Below are 18,771 nucleotides of genomic sequence, written 5' to 3' on the forward strand. Positions count from 1 at the left end.
TGGGTCCTTCATCTTTTGTTAGCGGCAGCTTGTTAATTAACAGCAGATTAGTGCTGCTTTCTTCTGACACATGAATATATTTTGGGCTAGAAAATACTTGTACTCAATAAAACTGTGTGACTGAACAATTCAGAAAGTACCAGCGGAGCGCCGTAATGGATTCCCTTTTCATCCCCTCCCCCCTGCCTCCTCCTCCTCCTGCTCTAAATGCAAGCAGATTTCTGCAGTCTAGTGCAGAAGAGACATGTTAAACACAGCTAAATAAATCATGTTTACTCTTGGCGTTCTTGGTAGTGAAAAATCTGTTGGCTGTTTTTACTTCCTTATTTCTCAGCATTTGCTTCCTACCTGTTTTTGAGCCCGTGCCCAGAAATAGTAGTTTTGTCAAACGAGTGGATTATGCCAGCCAGCAGTTCCCTCTGCCAAGGAAGCTGCTGGATCGCAAAACCCGGTGACTTCTTTCTTACAGTGACACTGAGATTCTCCCCCTTCCTCCTCCCCATATTAGAATATAAAATAAAAGTATTAAAATCTGGAAGAAGGAGAAAATGTAACCAGATCCTGGCAGTTTAAGAGCCCAGATTAAGGAAAGTTTAACTTCTGTTCCAGAAGCCCTCCTTTAAGCTGTTTGTGGAGGTGAAAGCACTGGAGATAGCAGTAATAGGAACCAGACATTTTCCTTTTCTTGTTATCATTCCTTGTCCCATTTTCCCCCACAAATTGGGTGTGGGTTTTGTTTCAGCTGTTGGAGTTTTTTTCCCCTTTACCGAGAGCTTTACAGCTGAGAGGGAGAGGTAACTAAGCCTTTGTTTTAACCAAGTCGGCTCGCAAGCTCTGCTGTTGCAGGCAGCGGGTGAACTCTGGTTTTGGGGCTGAATTCTGCTCCTGACCCTGCACTCCTGGGTGGCCCCATAAACCTCTTGCTTGAGTGAGGGCTGCTGAAGGGGCTGAGCTCCCTTTGCAAGGTGGGGTGAATGCAGATGCGACAAAGCGTGCATAGCTATATGTGCATGTATATATTTTTATATATATATATATACGTGGCACATCTGCTGTCATCAGCAGAGTTGCGTTGAGTGGAGGGGAGCGTAGGCCAAAAGGTAACTAACTCAGTTTTGATGCAGTCCTGGGTATTAAGCACTCCTCTTTGACCTCAAGTGGCCACTTTTTAGCCTGGACCATCCTCCTTGCTGCTGGTATCCCAGATGTCAGCGATCCCAGATGTGACTGTAACATGGATTATGAGCCTGGTGGACTCTCCCTGTTTGGTTTTAAAATTAGAAAAAAGATCCTTTTTCCCATCAGAGCTTTGCATGTATTTACTCTCTGATCACATTGGAAGGGCCTTATCCTGTCTCCAGAGGAGCTTTAGTTCTGCTTTCAGCAGTAACAGGGATCTGGCCCGTGCTGAATATTAGCATTTTAATGGCTTACTTAAAACCCCGTTGCTGGTACACTCACAGGGCTCCCGGCACGACAAAAGTCCAGCTCTGGGGTTTTGCAAAAGCGATGTTGCAGGCTGCAATGCCTGCTGAAAAAGAGGAGCGGGGATGGCCCATTTGTCATAGACTATTAGTATTGTCAATAATAACATGTCTACAGAAGCCAAATTAATTCCTTCTTCCACTTTACTAAGTCCAAGAAATGCCAGATCAGTTTCGGAACAGGGGAAAAAATAAACAGAATCAAAGTTTGTATGTTATGATTCCTCTGAATTTCTGGTGGGAATACTGTGCGATAGAAATGATATTTCCACAGAGGCTTTGGCTGCCAGTTTGCTTAATTACATTAAATAGTGGTATAAACCTCGGCAGAACATAAACCTCTGTTACAGCCAGTCATTAGAATATTGAATCATAAGGAATAATGATACCAGTGCTAACGTGTTATAACAGTCTTTATTATATTAGTGATTGAAGTGTTATTTAAAAAATAAGGTTTGTTGTAGCGGTTTAGGTGTGCATGCATATTTTCTCTGATCACCTATTAAGAGACTGAAGACTGGATTTGAATTTATTACAGGGAAATAAAAGGCTTGCTTAGAGGAAGAACTACTAGATCGCTGCTTATGATTTTACAATTTGATTCCGCTTGTCCTTAAGGAAGGTTCATAACGCTTACTTCGGAAATGCCATCTACATCTAGAAAATTAGGGTTAAAAGGACTACTTTGTTGAAACTAATTACAGGCTAGTTCAATTTTTTAGTTGGTGACATTTTAGAGATTTTGCTTGTAATGCAAGAGGTTATAGAAAGATTTGGTTAGGCTGTGATATACAGCAATAAGCTGCCGTTTGAGAGTATTGACATTTTCATCAGAAACTAAACAAAAACCTACTAGCCTTTATTTTACTGGGGTGATAGGTATGAATTTAATATCACTTGCTTATCCTGAACATGGATGTTTGCAGGAATTCTGTTGCTTCACCTCGGTTTGTACAGTATCTCTGTTTGTTCTCTCTCTTTTTTCTTTTCTTTTCTTTTTTTTTTTATTTTAATACACTTTCCTGGGTAATCAACTTCAGCTTCCATTTTAAGCAGATCTGATAATAAAAAGCCTTTTTGTCTCTTATACTTTTATTTTATGGAGAAAGATCCTATTCTGTACAAATAAATGGGTGAATTGGGAGTTATGGGAGGATCTGGTCCAGAAAAATATACCTCAGAAAAAACGTCATGTATGCAGAATGGTTCTCGGTTTCTTGTAGTTGGCTTTGCTCATAGTTTTCTGTCATACTGAAAGGAGTAAGGAGTTGGTTTTATACTGTACTTGCATTTTACCTCTCCTGGTGTAAGGTTCAGTTATCCTGTCTAATTAGCAGTTGTGACTGGCCAAATTCTGCTCGGATCCAAGTCTTTGGGTGAAACTTTTCATTGTGCTATTTAGCAGCAGGATGGGGTGCAGGTTCGCAACATGCTTCCTTGTGCAAATGAAACGTCAGTTTATTATTTCCATTTTTTAACTTACCTTATAGTCTGAACTAGATTGCTGGTTGCTGGTTTATTTGTCTGCTCTCTTTCATTATTTAAAAGCTAGTTAATTTTCTAGCCTCTTTTCCATTCAGAGAGCGTTATTTACTCAGTTGTGCTGGTGTCCAGTAAATTGAGGACTGAAGCTTTAGATCCTCAGGGTTCCCCTCGCTTGGTGGATTGTTTTACCATCTCCAGTTGATTGCTCCGCTCATTTAATTTGACAGATTCAGTTATCAGACTTGGGCCCGTTTGTACACATGCAGCTGGATTGGTTTTCCCCCAGAGAGATCCAAAACTCAAAGGGAATCCTCATTTAAAAAATCTCTGTTGCTTCCCCCCCTCCCCAATCACTTGCCGTGCTTTGCTTAAGTTTGCTTGGTGTGAGTGAAACACTACACTGAGTGTGAACGTGCTCCGTTCACCAGGGAAAATTTGGAAATTATAAAAGTGTGTATTAGTGGGACACCCCCCCCCAAATCCTGTTATATTACTTGAAGTGTAATGTATATATTCATACTAGGCAGGTAGACTGTTTTACACATTGAAATTCAGCACTTCGAAAGTGGCTACACTTACATTGCTTTGGGCAAGGGGTGAGCCAAAAAAACAGGAGCTGTGATTCTCTCCCAAAGCTAATTGTATCTGTATATTAAGTTTGTCCATCTGTGCTTTGCAGGGACATCGGCATCACCTCATGGTCCTTCTTCGTATTTTCAGCAGTGAAACAGTTAACAGTGCTGCTGCTTAATATATTGCTGTTACAGAATCTTTTTTAGTTTCCAGGACATTTAACAAAATCAGGTGGATGCCATTAGCTGATTTTCACAGATGGGGAGACTGAGGCACAGAGGGGCAGAGTGACTTCATCTGCCTCTCTTTCCCCGAGTTCCTTTCCCTTCCAGGAATTGTTTTTGCTACCAAACAGCTGAAGAGCTGCTAAAGCCTCATCCTGCCTCATTCCACCAGTAATTTTATGTCTTTATTATTTATTTTTTTTTTTAGCGTGGGCTAGAGAAAAAATTCAAAAATACTAGTAGAAGGCAAACTTTGGAGCAAGGAAGAGATACTGGAGCAGCAAATCCTGCTGCAGGGGTAAGCAGGGCTCAGTCCCCAATGACCAAGGCAGAGAAATCCACTGCTGTAACTGACTCCTGACTATCTGGGCTCTTCCCTGGCCACTTCACTTCCTTCATTTTAGCCTCTTGACAATGCTCTTGTGGTCAAGCCCTCAGATTATTTATAGTGGTATTTCTCTCTGTAGCTGCCTGTATACATTATTTTGCCCTTTGGAAACAGTTCTTTTCATCCACTGAGTTCTTTTATTAATTCCAGGGACTGTTAAATTGCTGCAGTCATCTATTGGGGTGGTTATATGTTTCAATTGCATCAGGAATATTTGCTGGTATATGGAAATATTCACGGTATAATCAGGAATAAAAATTTTAATCCCCACAAGGATTTTTACAACCATTGAAACTCCCCAGGACTTAATTACAAGAGTTGGGGAACAAACTTGGGAAAATTGATGAACTGTTTATTGTCAACCCTTTATGCTTTTTGGAAAACAAACTCCACAAATCAGGGTGATTATTGTTATTTGTTAGTTTATTGCGGTAGCTTCTGGACATTGCAGCTCAGAACAGGGCACCATTGTGTTAGGCACTCTGCACCCCCGGAGCGGGAGCCAAGCTCTTCTTGGAAGCGTTATGGGGCTGAACAGACCAGATGGGTGGGAAGGGGAATGCTGAGCACCAGGAGGGGATATGTCCTTGGGTGTACGCGCCGGCACCCTTCCCAGCCCAGAGCCCTGTCTGCAAGACCACCCTCCTGAGATGAGGAAACGCCTTGGTTTCCTGTGTTGTATTTGTATGCCATCTGTTGATACGCTGTGTTTACTTATGCCTTATGATGCTTTAGGCCCGATCCTGCCCTTGTTTCCCCTGCTTTTGCTCCTGGTTGCTCTCACAGCAGAGGGATACGGTTCTCCTTGCGTCGGTGGGGTGGGCAGAGGGCATGGCGGGAGGAAGCGACGAATGCAGCCTTGGGGTGGGTGGGAGTCCTTTTTCTTGTGTGGTTAATCAGGGTGAGCCAAGATATTTAGTTTTTTCACTTAGCTTCGTGTTCAAAGCACAGACAAGGGAGCAGGTTTGGATGAGTGTCAGGTGTGAGGGGGGACAGGGGACGGGTGGTCCTGGAGGACCCTCCATGGGGACGTATGGATGCTGCTATGTGGCACCTGGATGCCCCCATGGGCCTCCCACCCTGGCCCTGGAGCCAGTCTAGTGGCAACACCCCCCCCCCATTTCCTAAAAGATGGGTTTTGTCACTGCGTAAGCAATCTTCCAGGCATAGTGTGGGCTACTTCTGGGAATCCACATGGTCTCTTTAGGTAAGTAAAAATCTCCACAGTCTGCCCTCGCTATCTGAGCCTCCAAAATGCCATGCGCAAATATGTGGACGATCTAAAATGTGGACTTCTATGCAGTGAGAAGAGTTGCATGCTCAAAACAGGATATTTAGATAAATTAGGATATTTATTAACCACACGGGGTGTTCCAAGTTCAGTTTATTTATCTTTGTAAAGTGCTTCCAGATCTTTGCGTGGAAGGCACTAGAGAAATGAAAGGCATATTATTATTATTATTGTTATTATTGTTGTTGTTGTTATTATTATTATTACAGCATCTAACTACTGACAGGCAACCACAGCTGCATGCTCAATTCAAGCCACTTAAATTTAGGGGCTGATTTTTACAATATTGACTCTTAATACTTTTTCCTGTTGACTCCATATGCTGAAATGTGTGTTCACCTGCCCTGCTGAAGTATCATTATTCTCCAGAAATACGTAAATGGGGTGCTTTTAAAGAAAGGAAGAAAATGTGGTGTAAATATTAAGTATTCACATTTATATGGCAGAGCTCAACTGCCATTTAAGAAGGGCTCCAAAGCAACCAACTGTATGAGCTGGTAGTTGCTTCTCTGTCATTAAAAAAGAAAATGCATTGATTAAAATAAAGCCAAGGAATCTTGTAGACAAAGGATAACATTTACGGTGTTCAAGGGTCTGACACGAGCTACGACCAGCCCAGGAAATGGAGAGCTGAGTTTCACAGACAAGCGCTGTGATCAGCACGGTTGTGCACGGCCGCTGCCGCCTGTGTGTTGTGTAATATCACACTTCACCCGCCCACGCACACCTAGAGACAACAGGCATCTTCGAAAGGTCTCGGCATTATTCAGAGGAAAGACTCCCAGCAATACCCTTGCATGGTGTTTAACCTTATCTTTACATATGTTTAGGCATTTCTGGGGGTTTTTTTTCCTCCTTTCCTTTTCCTTTTTTTTTTTTTTTTCCCCTTTTCTTTCCTGTGGTACATCAATAGTGGGTATTTTTGTATCTCCAAAAATGGAGCAGATACGGGGAGAAAAAAATCCCATTAGCTCCATGATGTGTTTTCACGGCAGCTCTGAAGGTTCCGGTCATGGCCGTTTTGTGCATTTTGTAGCATTGTCCTCATGCTGTTATTATTGCTACTATTTTATTTTTTTAAAAAAGTAGAGTTGAAATGTTACATTCTGAAGACACCAGCTAATTATTAAATGGTACCTAGACTATGCTTTCTTTAGATTTTAAAATAGGAAATAATTAACCAGAGGTTTTAAAGATCTGCAGAAAAGCCAAACAGGCCTGTGAAACCCCAGGATCTAATAACAAAGAAGGTGAGTAGGTTTTCCGATGCCATAAGAGTTTGAAGACATCCTTACCCTGGCTTTTGAGTAACAGACCACATTTCATCCTGGTATAAGGTAGCCCTGAAGTTAACTGTTTTTCCAAAAAAGACAAAGAAAAAAGGATGTCGCTGGCTGCTAATTAGATGTATTTTAACTGCAAAGTCATTTTAGCAGCTAATATTGTTATTATGTGCTTCCGTGTGAATCCTTAGTGAAGCTATTAAACTGTGAGAGCCTGAACTTATCAGACATTTTGTAATGTGGCTGGATTTTTGTATCCTCGTTCAGAAACCTGTGGGGAACGGAGGACCTTTCTGGCTCAGACATGGAAAACACATTTCTTACCAACTGATTACCAGGGTGGGCAACTGAGACTTCCTTGCACCCTCCTTTGGCACTTCTTTTTTTTTACTTTTTTTTTTTTCCCCTGGTAATAATACTTCTTCTTTCTTTTGCCCTCCCTCACTTGCCTCCCAGACCGTGGTCAATCCCCACAGTGCACTCTCTAGCCGAGGATGGGATTTAATGGCAGGGACTGGTCTCGGTTATTTCAGAATACTTTCGACTCCTGCCTGTCATATACAACAAGTTGGCGTTTTTCAGTAGCCGGTAGGCTCTCAGCATCAGGCAGGCTCCTGCTTTTGAAAAGCAATAGCCCACAGCAGACAGTGGACTTAGCCATCATTTTCCTATCGCTTTCTCACCCAGGATTCTTACTTTGTAATTGCCAGGTTGGGCTTCTCAGGGTTTGGATTTCCCCCCCCGTCTTATTGCATCAGTCGCTTTTATTCTCCTTTGCACTCTAAAACAAAGTGACTGATACAATATCCAAACTGATGAAAAAGAAGGGGATATTTTCCCCCTTTATTTGCTCAGATTTGAATTGGGTTATCTGCCTATCTTGTTTATGAAATTTTGTGCTGTCTTTTCTGCACAGACTGTGACTCCCAAATCTTCCACAGCTCCATTTCCATATTCCTGCGTGCTTGTTCTTTGTTAATCACTTGGCAAGCGCTTATTTGAATATTAAAAATTTCTTTAATCATCAAAGGCAGGAGCACAGCTTCATGAATATTCATATTTTTTTCCTCCTCAGACTGGATTCTAGTTCATTACCCTGCAGTAAAGCCAAACAGTCATCAATCGCGCTCATTACAGCCGCTGGCGTTTTGATTGGCTGCCTGCTGCTGGTAGCCCGCGTCCCCCATCCTCCCGCTCTCCTCCATGAGCTGTCGTGTACCTGCCAACAACAACAAAAAAAAAATATATATCAACAATGCAAGAATAAATTTCTCCGGTTGAAAAACAACTTTGCAAACTTGTCAAACAGTCCTCGTCACTTTTTTTTTTTTTTGGGTTTTACACCAAAAAATTAAAAAAAAAAAAAAATAGAAGGGAGAAACTTGAGCTTTAGAGATGAATATTTGTCAAGAGAGTTGACGTAAGTTTCATTTGCATAATGACTTTGTACTTCTGCATTAATAAAATTTGCATATGAAGCCATGTTAATTACTCCTGATCATGCTTTTTGCATTCATGCATAGTAATTTTCTCCGACTTGTGAGAATTAATGTCTTGGCATGGGGGGAGGAAGGGGGGGAGTTGGGGTACTGTCAAATTTCTGTGCCAGTGCCCCTCACTCACACTCTTTCTCCTTCTTGCTCACCACGTCGCTGTTCTTGATCTATGACTCATTTATGCATTATCATTCGAAATTCTTAGGAGAAAGAAATGTATCAATTCAAAGGGAATCCTTGTCTGCCAAAAAAAAAAAAAAAAAAAAAATCCCTGAGTAAAATATAACAAGAAATCCCTTCCCTGCCCTCCTTCTTTTTTCCCCAGTGCAGCCTTTTCGTTTCTAGCAAAGTTTTAGTCTTAGCGTCGTAAGTCGGTGCGGGGGAATTGCTCCCAAACCGCTGTGTGTGTGCTGAGGGAAGAGGTAAAGGCTGGCGTGCAGGTGTGTCTGGCTGAGCGCCGGACTCGTGCGTGAGTGTGTATAATAGCGTGTCTGCCTACACCACTGAGCCCTCCCGCCTTTCCTGGGGGATGTTGTGTGTGTCCGCCGCTTGCAGGGTGTGCATGCTTGCTCTGCGAGCTGCTGTTGGAAATGTTTGTGCCTCTCTACGCTCTGTGTGTGCACACGCTTGTGCTTGTGCACATTTGCTTCATCAATGCTGTTGGTGTCTGTAAGAAAGACGTGGTAGAAAGATAATAATATCAGGTGGGAACAGCCTGTATGGTGCAGTACAGATGAGTCAACTTGTTTTAGGAAAAGCTTGGCAAAAAAATCTGCTGGAAAGATTAGTGAATAGATTTGTCTTTCACTTTTGGATGTGTCTGTTCAAGGCTGCTGCAATGTTAAATGTAAAACCCATCTCAAAACATCTGCAGTACTCTCCCTGAAGATGACGGGCACAGGGCAGGGACGAGGCTGCAGCCTGCACTGGGAATTTGTAGCCATACACTGTTTGAACAGATGTTTTTTCTTTTTATTGAAAGAGAGTTTTTTAATAATGGAACTGAGCTTTAGTCTCTAACCAGCTATTGATTGATTTTCCATCAGCAGACAGGCACAGAGAGACACGCAGAAAAACTTGGTTTGTGCCCTGTTAAGTGGCTTAGACGTCTGCCTGTGTACCTGCCTGTCTGCCTGTGCACAGACACCCACCCAGGCAAGCACACAACGCCTCGGGGACGCTACACAGCTTCGTCTGGGTGCATTTACACCCGACACAAGATGGAAAGCAAGGTCTCTTAAATTAAGATCGGGTTCCCCTGCTCTGAACCGTGCTGAGGTGGGACGTTGTGGACGCTGCTTGCGACTCCATCTTTGTGCTTTGCTCAGGGACTTTTCTGCAGATGTGCCAGAGGAGTGTGGTGTTTTACATATACCATATCATATGGCCAGTCATGCCTAGGCTCAGGGAGAGGGACAACAAAAGGATGCAATTTATGCCTTGATTGTGGCTTTTGTCATGTTCATCTAGGCTCTTATGCTCATTTCCATCTTCTGGGGTCATGTCCAATTTACCTTATTTTCTTCTTTGCAAGTTTAAAAATAGCAGAGAGCAAAAAAAAAATGCTCTTAGCAGTGCCTGGGACTCAACGTAACCTGTGAGCTACTGCCATGTACAGGCACTGGGTGTATGCCGAGACTGCTTAAAGCACGAGGACAAAATCCTCCTTTACTATCAGCAATGCAGATCTTTTATTTACACGGTGACAGTCCCTGTGCATGCCTCACACCCATGCTACGTGCAAAACTCCCCTTCGCATCCGTGCAGAATGAATGCAGAATATATAATTGAGATCTGCAGTGCAGGTGAGTGATTTCCCGGTGCTGACCCAAGAGGAAAATCAAGCCTCACACATTGTGTCAGCGATGTCCGAGCGGTACAGAGCTGCATGTGTGTGCCCACTCAGCCCAAGTTGGGTTGGATTTTTGCCTCTAAGATTGCAGCACAGTTTTTGCGGTCTGCTTTCCTTCAGTGCTAGTTGCGGCTGGGCTCTTTGTGGCAGTCAGGGGCTTACAGGAGTGTTTTCTTTTTGAAGCCTGTGTGCAACATGATGTGGTCAATCGGCTGTAGAATTCCAGGGACTGGCTCCTCTCCCTCGCCTGGTGCTGTGTGGGTTGAGCAGAAAACTCTCAGCACCACCTTAGGATACCGTCTGTCCATCTACCTATATCTGTTTATCTTTTTATCTGTTTGTTCATTTTGTGTTTGTCTGTCACCTGTAGCAGTTAAGGTGAAGAAGGGTAGAAGCGCTGTCTTAATTTTCAGCTTTAAATAGAGCCTTTATGTGGAAAAATCCCACAGAAGAAGAGCTAGAGGTGTAAAACATGGGCACGTTCTTAGCAAACCCAAGCTGAGAGTTTCTGAGAGACGTTGTTATTCGTTTTATAGCTATGAAGAAGTATCGGATACCTAACAGTGGAGCACTCCTTTTCTCCATACCTTTCCACGGGGCCAGTGGATACAATTTCCCACTTTATTATTTGCCACTTGATCTCATTCTATAGGACCGTCCTGATTTGTGACAAAGAAGCAAACCCTAAAGTGGTGGCAAAAAGGAGGAATCGCCTGGTTTGATTTTGCTTGTGGGGCAGACTCAGCCTCCTCGTCTAGCAGCCCCACGATCTTTATGTCCTAGCATTAGACTTGGGAGTGGTGGTTGGACTCCCTGAGGATCTGCCGGAGTCTCTCTTTGTCCATTCTTCTTCTTCTTTACCAACCCTTTCCTTTCTGACACTAGGTTAGCACTTTTTAGATTTCCTCATACATACATCAAAAGACAGAAAAAGACCTTCTGAGTGATACATTCAGTTCCATCCCTTCCCTGGCAACTGGTTCATATAGTCCTTCCCATAAATTTGTTAGGCACCTTGTTAAAGTGGATTGCTGGCTTGCCCCCAGCACCTCTGGTGGAAGGCTCTTACAGGATCCCTTTGCCCAGATGGTCAGAAACCTCCTATTTCAAACCTTAATTCCCTTTCCACACTAGAGGAGACAGATAAGAGCAGGGAGGGCCTCCCTGTACCCACTTGGTGAGCTCTTAGCCTCTTCTCGGACGCCTCAGGGCTGTGCAGATTGTATCATATTCATTGCCAATGGAAAGACGGGGACCCACCTGGACTAGAGGAGAGGCTGTTGCTCTCAGGGTAGTGTTGCCTGCTAGGACCCATGCACCTCCCATTAAAATCCCATGCCGTTGTGGTTGATGGTGCACTTGAAGGACTTCACACAGTTCCTCTGTGTGACGAGCTCCGTCAAAACCTGCAGGATGACACCATGATGTGCAGAGGGCCAAGTGACTGCAGGACCTGTCCCCCTAGTCATTATGGGGCCGCAGGCATCTAGATGTAACCTGAAATGTAGCTGCCCTGTGGCCCTACTGTAAATCCTGATTTCAAGCTCACAAATTTCCCAGCAAGGGCGAGTGCCCAGGTGGCTCAACATAGCCTATGCTAGTTATTTTTATAATATGAGGAATATGAGATACCATTCTTAAGTCATTGGAGGAAATCTTTGTTACTTTTTGCTTGTTCCGTGAAAAAAACCAAACTTGTTATTCGTGTATTTTAGAGTGGCAGTAAAGTGGTTCGCATACACATAGAAATCCATTCTGACATCAGTTTCCACATGTCTAGGGCACAGTCCTGCCCAAAATGCAACATAAGTACGATCTGGACAGTAGTTACCATTACCTGCTTGTGTAGTACTTCCAGGGAGATCAAACAGTTACAAAAGCCAAGCAACTGAGCCCCCAAAATAAAAAATCCTTCCTCGTCCCAGGAGCCACAGAGATGGCTTCTATTTAAAACCAGTCCTCACAAAAGAGCACAAATTTTATCCTTGATGCTTGAAGCTCAAGTATTTACACAGGGAATTTAGACTCTTCACTTGTGGTTTTGGCAAAAGCTTCACACAAATGTTTTGCACTGGTGGTCTCTTAGCCATTTAAGATAAACGACAAAATCAAATGCAGTCCTTGCAGACTGGAGCGCTGGATGCTGTGCCAAGGATGAAGTATCCCCGTTTGCCTCACATGTGTAGCTGTCAGATCAACATGCAGGTCTACTTTCCGAATCGGGACTCTCGAGGTGGAGAGGCTCCCTTGGAAAATGTTGTTTTTCTAGGGTTGGAAGGAACAGGGATAGATACTTCTCCTTGCTGCCACGGTGTAAGCGCCCTTAGAAAATGTTGCTTTTCTAAGGTTAGAGGGAGCACGGATAAATATTCGTCCTTGCTGGCATGGTGTTTGCATGTATCTATAAGGCACGCACCTATGCACAGACAGAATTGCTACCATTAAAAAAAAGAGAGCATTTGCCAGAAGATACCCCACAATTAACACACATATTTCCTGATCTCAATATAGGGGGAAACTGTGGTTTCTGATCTACCACTGTGCGGTAACTGTTGGCAAATGCCAGCTTTTTAATGGCCACCACTCCACCACATATCTTCATTTAGAAACTGCCCTTGATTAGTAGCTAACCTTTATTTAACAATTAAGTGGCAGGCATAGATTTAAATGAAGGGGGTGGGATTCTCGGTGGATGTAAAGCAGTGCCGTTTGCTCAACTTCCCTTTAAACTGCTAATTCCTGCCAGCCAAAAATTTGTCTCCTACCTGACTCTGTGTGTTTGTGTGTATCTGTATTTGTGCAGGTGTATATCGATATTTAAGACTTGTATCTTAGTTTTTTCAAAGCCGTTGTGCTCAGTTTGGACTAGTGCCAGGAGGAGCGCGCGTTTCCAGTGAAGCAGGAGAAAAACTCTTAAATACAGCTTTTTAAAATGGCAGGTGATTCCTAGAGGGGTTAAAAATAAATAATAGGGTTGGGAGGTTACAGTATCATCTTTTAGCTACCAGGAAGAAGGTTGCTCTCTTCTTTGCAGGCTCGATAGGGAAGCAGCCCGCGTAATCGGGGCATGCAAAATGCAGAACTGGCCGCAGCTCAAGGGGGAAGGCAGCAGGGCGGCCGCCAATGCTTCCTTCTGGGAGCTCGGCTCCTGGCACCTCGCTGAAGCCATTTGAGCTCTAAAGTCACCGTGCTTTGTCCAGGCTGGTGTGTGGAACCCACTTCAGCGCCGGCTCGGCAGAAAGCCTGTCCAGTTTCGTGTCGGCTCAATGCATTAACACAGCAGTAAAACAATAATCCCCCTTTTGATTCCGTCCCTCAGCAAGTGCCGGTGGCAACGTCCGCCGCCTCGGGTGCTGCTCCACGCCAGGGCCGGCCGACCCCCCCACTTTGCCCCTCTCCGTGCCCCCCGCAGACCCCAGCCTGGGTTCGCGGGTCCCCCAGGTCTCTTCTTGCTCTCCCCCCGCCCGACCTGAGCCCGCCATCCTCAGCCGGGCCTGGAGAGGGGCTCAGACCCCGCATGTCGCGCGTTAGGCAGCCAGCCCCCGCCTCGCCTGTTTGCCCTGATGATGCCTCCTCTGTCCCTTCAAACTTAGGTCCGACTGACAGTTTTTTCTATTGTTTTTTCTCCAGGGCCGTCCAGGCCTGCAAACCTGCCGGGGGCTCCCATAGCTGCCTCCTCCCACCCTCACACATCCGTGATCACGTCACCTCTCCGCGCACTGGCCTCCCTCCCGCCCTGCCTTAGCCTGCCCTGCTGTGGTGCACGTGCAGTCTCAGTTGGCGGGACTCAGACTGAGATTCAGACTGAGACGTCAGGCACATTTGGATGTCATTGTCAGTTGTCAGGTAATAGAAACATCTTTTTTTTTTTTTTTTTTTTTTGTTGCTATCTGAAGGTCAGTAGTGCTGCCAAGTGATGTCGTCTGTGCTGTGGGAGAGCTGCCTTCGCTGGGTCGCGTGGGGAAGGCAGAGAAAATGCCCTAAGCCACCCCCCTCCCCTTCCTCCTTCCCCCTCCATGCTGGCAGAGGATGGGGAGCGGGAAAGGGCCTGCGACTCCCCCCATTTCCCCATCCCTCCCCTCCTTCCTGCCCACCTTCAGCTGTCACCAGCAGCCGCTCCCGGGCCGTTAGTGCCACGTTGTGAACAAATGTCTGAGACTCCTCGCAGAATGTGATACCCCAGTATCAAGATTTCATCTCTCTGGGCTGTTTATTTTAAGCTTAATTGGATAACATTTAACATCTGAGGTATTTTTTTTTCTTCTTCCCTCCTTTTTTTTCCCCTCCCTCCCCAATCATTCGTATTAAAGGCTCTCCTCCGCATCCATGTGCACACAGGATGTATGTGCTCCATGCCGTTTTCTCCTTTGCTTTGAGAAAATGCTCCTTGGTAACTTGCCACGCATCCCTCGCCTCTCCCCCGTCAGCTTTTCTTTTCCTTTTATTCCTTTTGGATGCCTGACTTTTGTCACCGCGAGGAGGGGAAAGTGATGTGGAAATGAGGGCGCACTGAGCTAGCCAAAGAGGACACGGACATATTGTCGCCAGACCCCATCATTTCAGACCCAGCGATCTCTTTGAAATCAGTGGGTGTTTCTGAGCGTGGCTCAGTTGCAAGATTGGGTCTATGGTGAACTGTGGGCTGAAGAGGTGAAAATGGGGAGGGCTTAAAAGAAAATACAGCTGTGGCAAAATCCGCAAGCGTTTATGGAGTCTCACTGTGGTGGGCCAAACCCTGCAGCCCTCGTTCATGCTAACGTGTGTGGAGTTTTAATAGGGAGTTCCCAGAATGATGCTGGATAAGTAATGCATGAGGACCAGAGGATTTAGAGAGACAGCAACCACTGTCAGGAATAAAACCTTTGGGAAATGACTCCTTGTGTCCTCCTGAAGCTGGCAAAACTTTGCTGTGCTCAGCTTTTTCCTTCCGCAAGCAGTCTTACCACCTGGCTGCAGTACGCAATGTCTCATGGGAATGTCCCTCTACGTCTCTCGTTGTTGCAATAAAAGGAGACAAAAAATTTTGCAAGTAATTTATACTTGTATCTTGGAAACCCTTGGTCTTGAAAGACAAAATGTTCTTGGGAGGAGGCTGAGAGCGCTCGGTGGGGTCTTGTTTTGACCTTGGGTGAAGCTCAGGGCATGTGAGGAAAGCTCCTTGTGCTGTCAGTGCCTGCAGGGGATTTGGTCAGATTTCCTATCCAAGCAGCCATACGCATTCTGGGGGGGATGCTGTTTTAATTAGGCTCTGCTTCATCAGCCCCAGCAGATTGCCCAACTGGCCTGAGACAGGTGTAGAGATGGGCTCTTCCGAATGGTGAGTGCTGGATCAGAAAGACAGATAGCTCCCCTTCCCGCCTCTCCCTTCCCTCCTCCCTGTAACCAGTAAACCAAACTGGAACTGATCTCATGCTTTGCTGTTCTCTGTCTTCCCTGGTGCAGTATGCACGCAGGTGCCTTTGGTAGGCAGGTAGTAACAGCAAACTGGATGCCCTGGTTCCCTGTTGCTTCTGATGCCAGCAGCTAGTGGGGAGGGAAGCAAATACAACTAAAAATAGAAAAGGAAGGAAGGAATAACTTATTAAAGAACGTGGGAAGGCGAGGCTTTTGTACTTTGCGTACTTTGAGTTCTCACTTTGGAGTTGTGCGCTGGGAGTTTTCAGAATTGCCTGTTTGCTGGGAGAGCGATGCCAGCTCTGTGGAGAGAGAGACCTGTTATCATGGCTTCCTGTAATTACTGCTGCAGTCTGCGGCACTTAGAGAATAGGTTATATCAAAGTGCATGCTACATGTTTATGACAGTAGTTGGTCAAGTTCTGCTTGAAAGAAACATTTCTTCCCTTGAAAAAGGAGATTATGTCTACTTAACCCTTTCTTAGCTCCCGTAGTATTCACTATATGTGAGCCTGGGCATGGTTTAAACCCTGTGGCAAGGGTTATGGGATCTTTCTAGCTCCCAAAATATTTTGTGGAAATGAAAGAAAAGTGAGTTCTTTGTGTTGACTAATAATCTCATGATGATCCCTGCATTGTGCCCTCTCTTTTAATAGAGACGTTTACAACAGTCACTTGCTCCAGCTTTAGAGATCTGCTTGTCTCTCTGACTTGATTAGCCTTTTATTCTGTCATCCCTGTTCTTGCTTCTGAGGAATTGTTTCCTTCTTTGAACAAAAGCCATCAATAGTTCCCGCCTCTCCTCCTCCTTCATCATTTCTTACCTTTCCTGTTTTTCAGCATTCATTTAATTCAGGACCCGGAGTTTTTCCATGCAGTTCTCAAGCAGGCTGCGACTCTGAAGGCTTGAAGTTGATGGTAGTCCCAAATCTCTGCTGGGCGCTCCCAAATCAGGCCCTCAAGAGTCCCAGCAATTTTGTGCTGGAGAATATAAACTTCTGGCTACTGGTGGGATTTGGGGTTATGCACATTGAAAACTGCATTTGGAAATCTCCGACCTAGATAAGAGTGATGGCCCGGAATGCTGAGTAGCGTTCAGTCATGCACAGGGGAAGTCACCCTGCCTCATCCAGAGCTGTTTGCGTTCTTTAGAAAACTTGCTGCTAATAGTAGTTTCAATCACAGTAAATGATGCTGGGAAGTCCGCTTGGGGGTCTGCTGTGTCGCTCAGCCGGTGCTGGTCATGGTCCCCTCTGTCTTTGTACAATTCTTTGTGTTCAGGGCACCACAGGATGAGGAATTTGCGAGTAAAGGTCTATGTTTCTCCATGTGATTTAAAAAAAAAATCTACCACTGGAACAATCTCTCCCTCAGTCTCTTTATTTATTTATTTTTTGCCTCAGAGGCTTCTGTCTGTTGAATTGGGTTCTCCCGTTTAAACGTTTTTAGTGCCTATTTAATTAGAAGTTGGAATAGAGTCATGAAATTCACAGGGTTGTGTAGCTTGGATCTAAAATATAAATGGGCAAAGCATTCATTTTGCTTTACCCCTTGCCAGATTAGGGTGCTTTTTTGAGCCTGCTTTTTATTTCATTTCAATGAATTGCAACTGCTCAGAGTAACTGTAAAACACACACAGGTTTTTTTGCATAACAGAGACATGCAAATGATTGTTGAGAGACATAATTATGTAAAGAAAAGTATATGCCCGTATGCATGCACACATACACTGCAATGTTTTTTGTGGGGCTATTTTTTCACAATACATCTTCATAAGGCTCTTTTTATGATGCTGATTTATTAATATTGTACATTAAGGCTTAAATTGTCAAAGCTGCCTAAGAGATTTGGATGCCCGTTTCCCATTAAAGTTAACGAGAAATGAGCTTTGAAAATCTCAGCGCAGAAGTGCGTGGCACTTTACAGTGTGCTCTCCAAAGAAAAAAGTCCCTGCCCTGAAGATGCTACAGTGCAAAAGCCTTGGAAATGGAATTGTAATCGCCATAAAAGAAAGGGAATTGTAATGGCACAGATAATAATTTATCCCTTACGCCTGCATTCAGATATAAACCTGATCCAAAATCTTTGGACCTGGGCCCACAAGTGAGGGTTTTATATACCTCTGTAAAGATAATTAAATCTGTCCACCACACATATATTCAGCTAACCAGTGAAACGGCTTCCTTCCCACATGTAGGCTGATGGAAGGAGGTGGAAAGCAATTACGATACTTAGTTGCATATATAAAAACAGCAAGTGGGCATGGACAGCAGTGATTAATGGACAGGGCTGTGAACTTTAAGGTCTAAAATAGAGGAAGGCGTGGGGCCATAGCTCAGAAGAGAGGAACAAGCTCCTGTTAATTCAAGGAATCAGCTGTATTAGTCATTAGGACATTCTGAAAATCACACAGTCATCTTGTAAAGTTAATATCAATTTACTTGGCTACTGAAATTCTACTTACTGCATCATTTAACTAGTCTGGTGTTTTCTTGGCAAAGGTTAAGGTGACAGTAAAGATAAAAGAAGTACCTGTAAGTAAATAATAGGTTTTAAAAGAATACTTTTCCCTCCTTCAATTATATCACCGTATTAATTTTGTGTTGGTTTTATAACTGGAGTCAGCCAATAGGAAGAGCTAGATTAGACCACCCTGCTATAAAAAGCTGATGCAATTCATACAGTCTGTCTAGAAAGCAGTATTATTTCAAAAACTTTTATGTTAATGATATGGTATGCACTCGGCACATTTCTTACTAGAACAAGAAGCAAGCTTTTGTTCACTCCAGACTGGGTCTTATTAACACAGGAGGATCAATGGAAAACAAAACAGTAATCAGAGGGGAGAATGCAAACTCATCCAGCAAAAACCTCCTAACTCATCAGGTCCCAGGACGATGGCTGATACTCTACTCTTTATTTTCTGTTGAGCAGAATCTCAAAAAAAAAAAAAAAGTCCACTAAACCTTGATTTCTGATCAGCACTGGGTGCTTTTTCGAGAGGTGAATGAAGAACTGGTTATATGTGTCTGAGGGCAGACAAAGACCTATAGTTTCCCCAGGACTCTTTGTAAATGTATCTTTTCATTTTGCTGCATAAAGAAGAGGTTTGCATAAAGTACTGGCTAACATTCAGGAGAGATGTCCCTATTAGTCATGGTTACATGTATTTATTTATTTTAGTGAAATATTTAATGCATGCTGTAGTAGAATTGGCTTTGTGGACAGTACTTACAGAGTGCAGGGAAGTGTGAGAGATGTATATACTAAAGCCAGTAATGCATCAGTCTGAGTGTATGCA

General features: G+C 44.1%; 1 protein-coding gene across 6 annotated transcripts in view; it reads left to right on the top strand.

Annotated features, from left to right (window-relative positions):
• BCL11B (BCL11 transcription factor B) overlaps positions 1–18,771 on the top strand; it is a 97,210-nt gene that overhangs the window by 30,241 nt on the left and 48,198 nt on the right. For 4 of the 6 annotated variants that reach the window (XM_074584040.1, XM_074584041.1, XM_074584042.1 and 1 more), the window contains exon 3: positions 13,707–13,922. The exons of the other annotated variants lie outside the window; for them this stretch is intronic. In XM_074584040.1, coding sequence (XP_074440141.1) covers positions 13,707–13,922 — 216 coding nt within the window. The remainder of the gene's footprint in view (positions 1–13,706; positions 13,923–18,771) is intronic. 6 annotated transcript variants of the gene reach the window in all.

This window comes from Larus michahellis, chromosome 4, assembly GCF_964199755.1.
Source record: "Larus michahellis chromosome 4, bLarMic1.1, whole genome shotgun sequence".
Lineage (NCBI taxonomy): Eukaryota > Metazoa > Chordata > Aves > Charadriiformes > Laridae > Larus > Larus michahellis.